The sequence below is a fragment of the Solanum verrucosum genome, unplaced genomic scaffold (genome assembly GCF_900185275.1).
Source record: "Solanum verrucosum unplaced genomic scaffold, falcon-dt-bn FXZP01000128.1, whole genome shotgun sequence".
Taxonomy (NCBI): Eukaryota; Viridiplantae; Streptophyta; class Magnoliopsida; order Solanales; family Solanaceae; genus Solanum; species Solanum verrucosum.
In genome coordinates, this window is record NW_026020327.1 from 2,358,486 (window position 1) to 2,373,533 (window position 15,048).

The following is a 15,048-nucleotide window of genomic DNA, read 5'->3' on the forward strand; positions in this document are numbered from 1 at the left end:
CAAAAAAATTATACTAATGGTGTATATAAATTAAATTCTTACGAATTTGAACTTCTTGTGGATCGTTATGAGAAAATATTTCTAGTGTGACATGAAACAACAACAAAAAGTGAAATTCAATGAGAATAGTGCGCACACATACCTTAGTGCAATGACCACTATGTTCTCCCACAACTCCTTTTAATTTTGAACCAGAAATGCAAGTGGTTTCCATATTGAATCCTGAGAAAACATAGAAAATACTTAAAAGAAAATTTAAAATATAAGAGATTGATAGATACAAGTTCAAATGCTTAAATTTGGTGTTCAGACATAAAGATCAAAAAAATGAAAATAAGAATATTACCAATGAACAAAAAAACTTTGATGGGCTCACTCAATTAATATTTGTCATCTCCAAAATAGCTTTCTTGTTGATTCAATTCTTTTCAACAAAAAAATGACTTTTTGAGATGGCATTTAATTATTAGTTCAGTAACCAGGTGGAGAAATCAATTCAACTTTTGTCTAAATGCTTACCTTTTTTCTTTTTCAAAATTTCATAAATTTTATGTTCAAATGCCCACGGAAACAAAAGACTTTCTTATCAGAGCGCGCTAAGGCTTTCATTTTTTACAATCAAAAGAAAAAAAAAGTTTTTCACATAAAGATTTAAATTAGAATAGATTTTTTTTTTTTGCAAAACAAATAGAAAAAAATTTCATGTGAAAAAATTATTAAAAGAATGAACAAAAAACAAACCTGATTATCTCAAGTATTAACAGTAAAAGCTACGTGATTTTCACCAGAACAGAAAAGTATTATTATTATGATATACCCATAAGAACAATGTATATATAAGTGCTTTCATATAATTGTTAACATATAAATTGTAGTCGATAATGGATAATTGATTAATTCAAAAGATTACTTCGAAAATTGAAGTAACTTCCAAATTTGCACATGATAAGTTCTTTTTTTAGTGTTAGAAATAGTTTTGACTTGGCACACCTTTCATGGAGCATTAATTAATAGAATGTCGATTTGACTATATTACTATTTGAGTATAATACATTTAATATTTTGAAAAATGCATTATAAAATGACTATAGTTAATAATAAAAATAATTAGGAATTTAATTATAAATTATCTTTGATGTATTAATTTGACAAGTAAAAATAGACTTAGGAGTTCAAGAATATATATAGCATGACGTGGCATTGAGGACGAATATCATTTCAATTGGCTTTAGCAGCTAAGTTTATTTTTAAGGGTGTGTCATCAAGTTCTTTCCATTAGTATTTGTTGAAAGTTGAATTAAATTCAAAGTTTTTTAATATATTTGATATATAATTATACTTTTACCAAATAAGACTCCTATTTGAAAGGTAAAAAAATTAATATTTCATTTTTGGATATTTTTTTCTGCAGAATCATGGTACCTTTATCAAATTAAACATCTCTCTTGGTATTTTTAAAAATATTTTAAGTTATGTTGTTTTAATTAGTGAGCGTAGTTATAAACATTATACAAAAAAATTCAATGGAATAGAACACAATGGTTTAAGTAGAAATTAGTTCAAATATATTTTGAAAAATGACTTATAGTTTATATAATATGGAAAGAACTATAGTTGTGTTACTTTTTTTTTGGAATAAGAAACAATTTATAAGATATAATTAAAATTAGAATTAATTTTAAAGTTCTAAATATTGAACTTTCTACATAGTTTAAGATAAGATAAGAAATGATTTAATAACAATTTTTTTAGTTGATTTCAAGATTACTAAGCTTCCATTTATGTATAAATTTTTAATTTTGAAATTTAAAATTTGAGTTTTTGAAAGTTGGATTTTTTGAAGCTTGAATTTGTGTTTGAAGATGCATTTTACTTGAAAGATAACTTGAACTTTTGTGAGTGAAAGATAAACATTCAAATTTCAAAATCTAATTAAGGATCTATGGTCAAACACTTGCTAAATATAAGATAATTATTAGCATGGAGGGTATATGTTATATCACATATTTAAAAAAGAATTATATAAGAAAAAATTCAAAAAAGAAATAGAAAATTATATAAGAAAAATCTTAATCAATTTAAAATTATATAATATAAACAATAAGAAAAGATTTACTAAGCAAAATCATAGTTGATTTATTTTTTTTCTTTTTCAGCCAGCTAAAAAGGAATTCACGGTGTGTTTTCATAATATATTTCAAGATTATCAGACATTACTAAAGAATAGGAATTAACGAGGGACAAAACGCATAGTTAAACAACAAAATTTGATGATATCAGGATTTAATTAGCGATGGATTATGATAAAATTATGTTAGTTGCTACTACATTGGAAGAGAGATTATGCAAAATGTAGTTTTTGTCATCAAATCATGAACATGAACCAGATTCACAAATTGAATACCGGGATTACTAGTAGCTGAATTGTTAAAAGTGTTTTAACTTATATACACCGATAATATTTATATAAATTTCTCACTATGAGATTAATTTTTGTAAAATTCAGCAATAACCTTCACAAGAAAAGTAAGCTTATAATATCTTCACAAGAAAAGTGTCACGCCCCGAGCCTACACCCTGGGCGGGACCGGCACTCGGGAGACCATTGCTGGCCCCAAGCGAACCTTGGCCTGGCTTTCTTAACTCAGCGGAAACCTAACTCAACAGAATACTTCATGCAATGCAAGTCCTAAGACACTTAACTGATACAAATCTGGGCCAAAAAGGCACCTCAAGTCTCCAAAATAGAATATTTATATATATACATATAGATGAGAGACTCAATACTAACTGAATGACTGTCTATGAAGCCTCTAATACTGAGATGGATGTTGGGACAGACCCCGCAACACCCTAATAAAACAAAACTAAGAACACAAAATAATTGAGTCCTCCGGAATGCAAGGAGGCTCACCACTGACTCTGGAGTGCTCAGCTGGATCAACGACGTGTAGGATGTTGATCTGGGGTATCTATATCTGCATCATAATAAGATGCAGGCCAACTGGCATCAGTACATGGAATGTACGAGTATGAGAGCTGGAAAACTAAGCAACAAAGGCTAGAAGGAAATCTGGAAGAAACTAAAATAGCTTACCTGGCTCAACTCAACTTAACCTGACTGACTTATTTCAATATAAGGCAATTTAAAACAAGTGCGATATAAAGAAAGACTGTTTAAAACATGCTATAACTTTGTATGTGTACAAAGACAAATAAGCCTGAGATGTATATAGAAATACAATGAACTGATGTATAAGAATACAATAATGTATGTGTATGAAAATACAATAATGCAGTGGAAGTTTTCTCCTAACCGACAACCATCACATAAGAGCTATAGTGATGATACAGGATCGACCTCACGCTGCCAGAGCATCTTATACCCGGCCAAATGTATAAGACCTGAACTGCCTAATGGATCCACTAGTCTAATCTGAAAAGGATTCATCTAAAAGTATGATCCTTTTCTACCCATAGTGGCTAACATGGTTCTATGGGGGCTGTGGGTTCTTTGAACGCTCCCCTAATTCGTTGCTCAATACTACTCCCAAAAATGTACTGGCTTCTTATGTTTTTTAAAAGATATTTCTTCCTGCTAATATGAGACAATTACTCAAAAACTAGCCCGAAGGCTCTTTTGGAAATCTCAGTTTCCAACCTTGTTTAAATGTAAAACATTTCTTTAAAACTTCCTTGGGAATACATAGTTCCCTAATAACTTTGAGAAATGACTCAACTTGAAAACTCTTAACTGAACTTGAAACTCTTAACTGAACTTGACTGGAAACTTGAGCCTTAAAATGAAGTTAAAACATTCAATAAAGACTCTTGAATAACTTTAAAAACTTGCTTGAACTTTCTTTTAAACTTGCTTGACTTGACTCTAACTTTCCCTTAACTTCGATCCTAACTTGCCTTGAATTGAACTATGGATTCAAGGTATATGATCACATGTTTATGGATGAATTCGGGATGTCTAAATGTACCTTAGAATGTTGGAAACAACTATAAAACATAGGTACCAATGCCTAGGAACATGCATGAGAAAGTGTGAAAGAATGGGGGAAACTTGGAGTCCTTGCGCTCTGCAAGGCGCGGAGCGCCCAGCCCTTGAAGCTCAGAGGGCCAGCTGAGGCACTCTGCATGGCGCGGAGCCCCAAGGGATGAAGGCCAGAGCACTTCTTGGGGCGCTCTGCAAGGCGCGACGCGCCACCCCTTTTCTCCGACAACTTTGACTTTTCTCCTTCTTTACTCCAACTCTAAACCTTCTAAACTTCAAGGTTTCCAGCCCCAAACATTTAGAATCAAAATCCTTAATATTCAACATATTACAACTCAAAAACCAACCGGAAACATGTCCCAAATCACAAGGGACTTCAACAACACAATCAACAATATCAACAACACAACCATCAACTTCAACAACAAACTAATCTTTCTCAATAATAAATTGAGTTGGGTGTGTGGGGAAAGGATCAACCCACACTAAGAACTCACATACCTTGATAGGGATCACCCCGACGAAAATCCACGATGGAAACTTGTTGATCTCCTCTTTCTCCTCTTCTTTTCCTCTTCTCTTCTTCTTCTCTTCTTCACTCTCAAGAACCCTAACTCTTTCTCTTTTAAAATGGGACAAAATGATCCAAAGATCAGCCTAATACAACAATATAATCCCAAAGAAATGGCTAGGGAAAAGACCAAAAATGCCCTTAAAATTTCCGGACGGATTCCCTGCCAACTGCCCAACTTTCAAAGGGCATAACTCGCTCATACAAACTCGGAATCGAGCAAACTCGGCGGCGTTGGAAAGATCATTCTGCAAGATTCCCAACCATAACTGGAACTACTCCTAACTCATCCTGACCTAGGAGTTACGACTGCTCAAAGTGGGCCAAAAACTCACTGATTTCCACACTTCGCCAAATTTCCAGATTTTTGAATTCCTTCCAAAAATGACTATTTTCGATTTCAAGCTTTTTCATAGTTATTTCAAATTGCTGGATGTTACAAAAAGTAAGCTTTATAATCTTAAAAATAAAACAGGTACTTGATACCAACAACAAGCTTTATAATCTCACAAAAAAAAATAAGTTTTATAATCTTAAAAATAAAACAAGTACTTGATACAACAATAATAACAAAAGAACTGATAATATAAAAATTATTTACATCGTCGATGAACATTAATTAAACTCCATTTCCTTTTTTGTCTCAGTCCAACCTATTTGCTTCCCAAATAGAAACTGGTATTAAAGCAACAACATTATGATCAAATGGTTGTGCCCTCATGAATTCATTTGTCTCCACTTGATGATGATGATTGAGTGCTAAATCCATTGGCAAAACTTCAATATTCTTTACCACATCATAACAAAAGGTATTGCAATTCTCTTTTGTTCCATTCTTAAATTCACACAAGTTGAAAACGATTGTATCTTTTGCTCTTAGATTGTTATCTTTTACAAACTTTCGCCAACCCTTTGAGAAAATAAAAGTTTGACTTTTTTTAATATAGCAATACCTAAACTTCCATAGAGTCCTTGATGTATCATAAAAGACCATTTCCTCGTCTTGGACTTGAGAAAATACTTTGTTGCATATCTCTTAGGGATCAAAAGCCTATTATGCTTTCCAACATCACTCAGAGTTAGCTTCTTTTCGAAATGTTTCTTGTATGAGAATTCAGCATCAGCATCATCCTGTATGTAACATTAGAATCGTGAATTCTAACAAGAGGATTTTATAAAATAACACAAAAAACTATATTTTGAGAAGGCTTATTTGTAGTCTGCATATATTCTTGTGGGTGATCTGATAGTATACAAAATTGTTTACATGATGGTGTATATAAATCAAACTCTTACCAATTTCAACTTTGTGTGAATCATTATGAGAAAAAAAAATTCCAGTGTGACATACAACAACTGTTACCATGTCATCCTACAAGTTCGATAAAAATTGTGTATACATACCTTACCGCAATAACCACTATGTTCGCCCGCGACACCTTTTAATTTTGAACCAAAAATGCAACTGGCCTGCCTCACGTGCATGATCTTCTGTTTTTTGGGGCTCGAGCTTGAATCACAATCATCATCATTAGGTATGTGGTCGTGCTTGATATTAAGTTTCTTTCGTTTTTCCATGTTGAATCCTGAGAAAATCGGAAAAAAAAATATTTTAAGAAAATTTAGAGATTGAAAGGTACAATTAAATACTTAAATTTATAGTTCGGACACAAAGATCAAAAAATGAAAGTAATAATATGAACAACAACATAGATGGTCTCTCTGAATATCTCCAAAAGCCATCATATTGTTTGATTTTAAATTTTTTCAACCAAAAAAAAATTACTTTTTAAGATACCAACTATTAGTAATTGAGTGACTATCTGAGAGATCAACTCAATGTTTTTTCTTAAGCTATATTTTTTTTGTTCAGATTTCACAAAATTTTTATGTCCAAACGCCTACTGAAACAAAAGACTTTCTCATCAGATTATTCTAAGGCTCTCATTCTTTTACAAGTCAAAACAAGAAAAAAGAAGAAACAAAAAGAGCTTTCATAAAATGATTTAAAACAGAGTATTTTTTGCAAAATAATTAGAAATAAAATTCATGTGAAAATTATCTAGAAAATGAACAAAAAAACAAACCTGATTATCTCAAGTATTAACAGTAGAAGCTACAAGATTTTCACAAAACCAGAAAATTATTATTATTATTATTATTATGATAGATACGAAAGAACAATATATATAAGTCCTTTTATATAGTTGTACCATATAGATTATAGTTGATTATGGCCAATTAATTAATTCAAAATATTAGTTCAAAATTGATGTAACTTCCAAATTTGTATATCGTAAGTTTCTTTGTTAGTCAAAGATAAATATTTTTAACTTGACACACTTTTTATGGAGCAATAATTAATAGAATGATAATTTTACTATATATATTACTATGTGAATATAGTATATTCAATGTTTTTGAAATTTGCATAATGAAATGACGTGTTAATAATAAAGACAAATTAAGAACTAAGTAATAATTATCTCTATATTTAGCAAACTAGACAAGTAAAAATGGGACGACGCAAGTAGAGAATTCAAGAATTAAAACATATAAGGCTTAATGTTTTGTTTGTTTAAGAAATTGAGAGTTAAAACGATTGTAGACAATTGTATTCAAACATCGCACGGAATGGCTCCATGTGTAATTGGGATGGAGTGTTCACACTAAATTAATAAAGTACGATGATTGAATATTCACGATGTAACATTAATAATGAATAAATAGGAGTTAATATCATTCCAATTATCATTAGTAGCATAAGTTTGTTTTTAAGGATGTTTTATCAAGTTCTTTCTATTTGTATATTGAAAAATTCAACTAAATTCAAAGTTTTTAAATATATTAAGTTATAATTATAAGTTTATCTAATAAGACTCCTATTTTTTAAAGGTAAAAAAAATAATTTGATATCTTTCTTTGAATATTTGTTATTTGCAGAATCATATACCTTTACCAAACATCTCATCTTTCTCTCTGGTATTTTTAATATACTTTTAGTTATTGACTGTAGTTGTAAACATTATATATACCAAAAATTCCGTGAATAGAAAATTATGGTCTAAGCAGAAAATTAGTTCAAATATTATTTGCAAATATCTTATAGTTTATACTTTATATATATAGGCTCAAAAGTAATATGAAAATCGCTATAGTTGTGTTTACTGTCACGATTTAAAATTGGGCCGCAATGACGCCTACTATAAATCCTCAGTAGGCAAGCCAAAACTCAAAGCGGAAAGCAATAAATATACTTAAACAAAACTATGCGGAAGCAATTAACAAGGAGAAGAGGAGTCCATAGCATATATTTATAAAACGATACAAAATATACAAAAAGGATCTGAAAGTGACCAAGAAAGACAATTATATACAAGAACCAACTCCGAACCTAGTGTCACCGGTAGAAGAGTGCTTAAGTATAGAAAGAATTATATATAACAGAACTATCTAATCAAAATACAAAATATATTGACAATATAAAAGAGGGAACAATAGCAAGTCTCCAAACTCCAAGAGCTCACCACAATTCAAGTCTGTGACTGTCACGGGAGATCCAACGCTCGACAAGGGCTGCTTGTAATAGAAATTGCATTAGAAAAAAATGCAGAAGTGCAACATGAGTACCAAAACACGGAGTACTCAATAGGCATCATAGGTTGAGTAAGCCCAGAAAGATCATACATATATAGAGAAGAAAGATGGTACTAACAGAATGAATGAACAGTAACTAGAATAAATCGACACCATTGACAATGTGTAAAGACCTATTCTGATGTTGTTCAAAGAAAACCTCATATGGAACCCCGACAATTTTTGAATTACGTTGTCAATTCAAATTGGGGTGATGCATGTGATGAAATATCAAAAGTTGATTTTGACCCGGGATGATGTTAGCCTGCCATAGTGGGAATTTCCTCGCTATGTCGGCGTTGCTATAGTGACTGCATTGTGGTTATAGTAGGGATGATGGGATCAGACCCTAGAAAATACTATTTCTTTTAATTTGCCTCTCACTTCTAATTGGTAAAATAGACTACGGTTACTCCAATAAAAAGAGACCTAGGTTGCTCCAAGCTTTGGAATAATTGATAGGAGGGATTTCAGCAATAGGGTCAAAACCCATGAAATTTCGGCCTACATATGTCAGGATTCACCCTCATGGAGCCAGAAGTTCGTGTTTAGAGTTCTTCAGCAGTTACTTGACATCCAGATAAGCTAGACTTAACCGAGTAGTTAGTCATGTCTTTAATTGGATAATACATTATAAATTATTGGGAGGCTGCATACATAGGCTACCGGGCATGGAGTCTGGGCAGATGAATGCATTGATTATAGTTGTTTAGGATGGTAATGGACTTGTTTAGCTAATGTTGATCTTATGAGTATTTTTTAGTGTTATTCTATGGGTGTTAACATTATGAACTGGAAACCGTCTGAGAAGAATTATCTAGACTAGCTGATGGTTATTTTATTTCTCATTTATGTTATATGTGCTTACTAACTGCTTCGTTAGTATTGCTTGTATGGTGCATGGTTAGGGAGATGAAATCAATGAAAACTGAAATGTAAGCTTGTTGTTGATCTCATGCAATGAATGTGTTAACTTGGGTTTACAAGTGTGATTGTATTCATTGTGATTGTGATTGTAATGTGTAATTGTTGGTTGGCTCAAAGACCACGGCTGGTACATACTAACGGTTAGCTCGGGTACCACGTTTGGTACATATTAATGGTTGACTCGGTAACCATGTCTGGTAAATGATATCTCCTGGTTGGCTTGGGTACCACATCTGACATACCTTGAGTCATCAAATCCTTTCTGACTCGGCCTAGCCCGATCGCCCTACGAGACTAGCGTTTTAAAAGGATAAACTCTCGGTCGTAGTTTGGTACATGATATCTATTTGGTTGGCTCGAGTACCATGCCTGATACATAATATTTATTTCATTGACTCAGGTACTACGCTTGGTATAAGTTACTATATGATTGGCATGTGTACCACACCTAGTACATGTTTGATTGCATCGTATATTGATTCTATGAGTGAATCAAGTTTTATTCTTTGTAATGTAATTGTTAAACGCTATAGGTGATGATTAAGAATTTCTGAAAGTTCAGGTTATTTTTATAATGGTGGTTAGAATTGTTTATATCTGCTTTCTAAGTTGTGACTACATGTTCACATGTCGTATAATTGGAGTGTGTAAGGTAAGGCATGGAAACTTTGGTTGTCGGTGTTCGGGGAAATATTATGTAGTAGAAGGGTTAGGTTATGATCTGATGTGAGTGGAGTTGGTAGCGAAAGGAGTAGGGCGTATTGAGTTTCGAGGTAACGATACTTTTAGCGGGGGTGGTGAATGAGTGGATCGGGGCCTTAATTTTATGTTCAAGATCCATGTTTCCTTAGATATTTTGCATGTTAATGTGGTGGGTTAAGGTTGACCAATGATGTCTATCAGTATGTGTTGTTTGTACTGATACTACTTTTTGCTATGTCAGTTGACGTAGTCTGATTGCAGGATTTAACGATGTTTCATAGGTGAAGACGATGATGATCAACGACAACTTTTACTCCTCTTTTTTCATGATGGGAGTTGTATCGTATTTACTTTTATGTCTTATGTCTTCTTAGTAGTTCTTGTACATGTTTAGATTAGTTCCTTATGGGAAATTTTGTTGTACTTTCAAAAAGTTTTTTTGTTGAAATTCACTCTTTCATTTATTAAGGTAATATATCATGTTCCGAGTTATACTACAAGAAAACACTCAATTTATGGGGGTTAATTTGTCTATTTATGGCAGTTTAGGGACTCCACAAATTAAATTGTGACGGTTTTTAAAAACGCTACAATTACCGTTGCCACGAGCATATTTGTGGCGCTTTTAACAAACCTCCACGACGTCCTCCACAAAATGATTATTTAATTTGTGGAGGTTTTTTAGTTTTAATTTGTGATGGTTTAGAACCGTTCACAATTTGATCTGAATCTTTTAAAAATTAAATTTATGTAAATTTATATATTGTGATATAAAATCAATATTTTACATAGTTAAATTTTTGGGAGTCTTACAAAATTATTATCATCTTAATAATAAATATGGATTACATCAAACCTTCAAAATAATATGAATAAATAATTTTACTAAATAACACATTGAATACAAATCAAATTTCATTAAACAAACTCATATTAATAAGCTCCACAAGTTTAAATTAAAATCAAATTAAAGTAATACATACTTGTGTAAAACAAATCGAACATTACAATATAAAATCCTTAAAAATCCACACAAAATAAACATAAAAAAAACTATATAGCATTTGTTTGGTAATTTGAGTTATTGTCATCCAATCTTGTATTCAAGGGTGAAGCAAGTTCAATCTCCGCATCAGGCTGAAACAATGAAAACCATGAAAATCTCATACATAATTAAATAAACATTTATCTATAAAACACATATCTTTATACGTCTTGATAAAAAAAAATTAAGGCTTACCCAAAATAAATTAAAGATAAAATATGACAGACTTAATGATGTGGTGAGAATATGAACTTTATAAGACATTAATGCGTTAAATTTAACAACTTCCAAAATACAAAATGACTATAGATTAATATAATAAAAATAATAGAATAATCTTTGAATTTTGATGTGAATCATCAAACACAGAAGAACAAAATATTACCTTCATATTTCTAAAAAATATTTACCATCTATTCTCCTTTGTTGAACCTACAAAAGAAAAAACCAATTAGCAAAATAACACTAATAAAATAATTGAACAAGATAATGGGGGTAAATGTAACATCCGGCAATATGAAATAATTGAAGAGGCTTAGATTGGAAATTTTCATTTTTTGGAAAGGATTTAAAGTTTGGAAATTTTTGGCTAAGTATGGAAAAGGTGAATTTTTGGCCAACTTTGATCAGACATAACTTCTAGCTCATGATGAGTTAGGTATTCCAGTTATGGTTGCATAGCCCTCGGAACGATCTTTCCAACGCCGCCGAGTTTGCTCAATTCCGAGTTCGTAGGAGCGAGTATGGCCTTTGAAAGTTGGGCCGTTGACAAGGAAATCCGTCCGGGAATCATTAAGGGCATTTTAGTCTTTTCCCTAGCCAATTCTTTTGGGATTATATTGTTGTATAGGGCTGATTTTGGATCATTTTGTTCCATTCTAAGAGAGTGAAGGCTAGGGCTTGAGAGTGAAGAAGAGAGGAAGAAGAGAAGAAGAGGAGAAGAAGGAGAGGAAAATCGAGGAGATCATCGTGGATTTTCGTCGGGGGTGATCCCTATCAAGGTATGTGAGCTTTTAGTGGTGGGTGATCCTTTCCCCCACACACCTAACCCCTTTTATTCATTAAGAAAGGATTGGCTTTGTTGTTAAAGTTGTGGTTGTTGTGTTGGTTGTTGTTTTGTTGTTGTTGTTGAAATTTGTTGGTATTGTTGTTGATTGAAATGTTGAGATTCTGATGATTGGGACTTGTTTCCGGTTGGGGTTTTGAGTTGTATTCTATTGAATGTTGAGGGATATTATGTTTCTAAGTGATTGGGGCTGGAACCCTGGAGGTTAGAGGATTTAGAGTTGGAGACGTGAAGGAGAAAGTCGGGCAGCTTGCGAGGAGCACGTCCGCGTCGCGGACTTGTTCCCTCTGTGAACAAAATCTTCTCCGCGTCGCGGACAGGACGCGGACTCCACTGTTTTCAGAATTTATGATCAATTATTTTCTTAAGGTTGGCTGTCCCAAATCATTCCTAAATCATTCCTTAACATCATGAGGTCCTTCCAGGTACCAAATCAAGTCCTTGAATCCATAATTCAATTCAAGAAAGTTAGGATCAAGTCAAGTGAAGTTAGAATGTCAAGTGGAGTTAGAGCCAAGCTTAGAAGTTAAGCAAGTCAAAGCAAGTCCTTAAAGCTTTTCAAGAGTCGTTATTGAACGTCTTAACGTCGTTTCAAGTCTCAAGTTGAGTTAAGAGTATCAAGTCTCAAGTTGAGTTAAGAGTTTCAAGTCAAGTCAAAATTAAAGAGTTTAAGTAAAGTAAGGAGTAAAGAGTCGAGTCCATTTCTCCAAAGTTATTAGGGAACTATGTACTTCCCAAAGAAGTTCTAAATGTTTTTACATTTAAGTAAGAAAGGAGCCATGTTTTCCAAAAGAGCCTTTGGGCTAAGTTTTGAGTAATCGTCTCAATCAAAGAAAGAAGTTATTTTAAAAGCATGAGCCAAAGTATTTTTGGGAGTAGTATTGAGCACCGAATTGGGGACACGAGTTCATATTAACTCGACTCTCCATAAGAACCATGCGCCAACATGGGACTTGACGTATCATTCTTTTTAGATGATCACGTAAGATTAGGCTAGTGGATCCACTAAGCAAAAGTAAGGTCCTATATCTATGGCAAGGTATAGGATGGTCCTTTGGCAACGTGAGGTAAAACGTTGTATCATCACTAAGGCTCGTAGTGGTGGTTGTCGGTTAAAGAACCTCCCACAAAAGCTGTATTATGTTTATAAAAGAAAAGTTGGGTTTGTTATCATTTTATCCTTAACGATCTAAGTTGTTTACACTCTTTTACAAGCTTTATATGTATGGCTCGTGTCTCATTGCTTTACTTTGAGTCCAGTTACGTATATGAGTCGTTCAGAGTCAAGGTAAGTGATCTCTTGCTCTCCTTTCAAGCTTAAGTTGTGGTTCAGCTTTTCCAGCTCACATATTCGTACATTCCATGTACTGATGCCAGTTGGCCTGCATCGTCTTATGATGCAGATACAGGTACCCCGAATCAGCATCCTGTACGTCGTTGATCCAGCTGAGCACTCCAGAGTCAGTGGTGAGCCTCATTGCATTCCGGAGGACTCAATTATTTTGTGTATTTAGTTTTGTTCTTTTAGGATGTGCGGGGTCTGTCCCCACATCCATCTCAGTATATTAGAGGCTTCAATAGACAGTCAGTCAGTCAGTTAGTTTTGAGTCTCTCATCCATGTATATGTATATATGTGTAAATGTTCTATTTTGAGACTCGAGTTGCCCTCTGGGCCATATTTTTATTAGTTAAGTTGTTTATGTCTTTGCATGACGTTGAGTTATTCTGTTGAGTTAGGTTTCCGCTGAGTTAAGAAAGTCAGGCCAAGGGTTCGCCTGGGGCCAGCAATGGTCTCCAGGTGTCGGTCCCGCCTAGGGTGTAGGCTCGGGGCGTGACAGTCATCATTTGGAAATATTCTTTGAATTTGATCCCAAGCTTTTGTACTCCAAATATCATCTATGACAATTAGAAATCTCCTACCCTTCAGACCTTTATACACAATCTCCAGTGGCGAATTTAGAGCCAAAAAAAAGGGCAATCGCACCCGTACTTTCTTCGTAAAATTAGATATTTTATATGTATATTTTTTAAGATTTTGTATAATATTATATTCTTGCACCCGTACTATAAAAAGTCTAAACGGTCCACATGGTTAAATGTTGAGCTTTTGACCTGGAGGATTAAGGATCAATTCTCACTTCAATACATTTTACTTGGTGCACCCATGTTCGAAAAATCCTAGATTCGCCTTTGACAATCTCCATTAGTTGATCATCGCTGGTTTCTTGCTTGCTTCTGGTAATTGAAGAGACAACTTCAAGAAGCATTTGTCTCTCATTGTATTCTTCAGAGATAGTGACCCATACATGTTCATCAAATCGAGAACGAATATATGAATCTCCAAAAACCTTTCTGGCAAGAGTTGTCTTACCTATACCGCCCATACCAAAAATTGGTATGACAGTTAACTCGTCTGTTTGGGAAGTGACGCGATCAAATATGATGTTGAAGTCATCCTCCATCCCAACAATACTATTTTCCTCAATCTTACTTTTTTCGAGTGAGGAAGGATTTGTTGCTGATTCTGCAGATTTGATTCCATGCTTGTTAAACTCGACCAACATCACCTCTTTGTTGAGAAAATAAACTTGTTGTTCCACTTTCAACAATTCTTCATAAAAGGATCTACAAGCCTTTTGCCGTTTGTTCTCGTGATCTGCTAGAATGATGCTTCTTAGACTTGAATCAACTTTATCTTCTGCTTTGTATACTACATTTCTGATCCTCATTTCTATAACCTTGAAATTGAAACTCAATAAATTAATACTATTAAAAAGAATATATAACATCAGTAAGATTTAGATATTATACTGGTGAATTAGATACCTTAAGAGTTCCTATATCCTTTGTGGTAGTATTGTCAAGGAAATCTTGCAGAGCAGAAAGATTTTGACAGAGAGATTCGAGATGTTGTTGTGTACAACATTGACAAACCAAAGATTGATTAGGTTTCAAGAGTTGGTTCAATGTATAGATAAGGGAAGAAAGAGCAGCATAAGCCATTTCTCTTTGTTTGCTGGAATAACTAAAAGATAGAACCTTGTAGATTTAATCTCTCTGCTTTGTTATTTATCAGGCTAAGTGTTTTTTTTTTCAA

At 33.3% G+C, this 15,048-nt stretch overlaps 1 protein-coding gene across 1 annotated transcript in view; it reads right to left on the minus strand.

Moving 5' to 3' along the window:
* LOC125835737 (putative late blight resistance protein homolog R1B-16) overlaps positions 1-14,957 on the minus strand; it is an 18,023-nt gene extending 3,066 nt beyond the window's left edge. The window contains exons 1-3 of the mRNA XM_049514837.1: positions 14,778-14,957; positions 14,147-14,689; positions 13,794-13,893 (exon numbers count right to left, since the gene is read on the minus strand). Coding sequence (XP_049370794.1) covers positions 13,794-13,893; positions 14,147-14,689; positions 14,778-14,954 — 820 coding nt within the window. The 5' untranslated portion in view covers positions 14,955-14,957. The remainder of the gene's footprint in view (positions 1-13,793; positions 13,894-14,146; positions 14,690-14,777) is intronic.
* Positions 14,958-15,048: the final 91 nt, after the last annotated feature.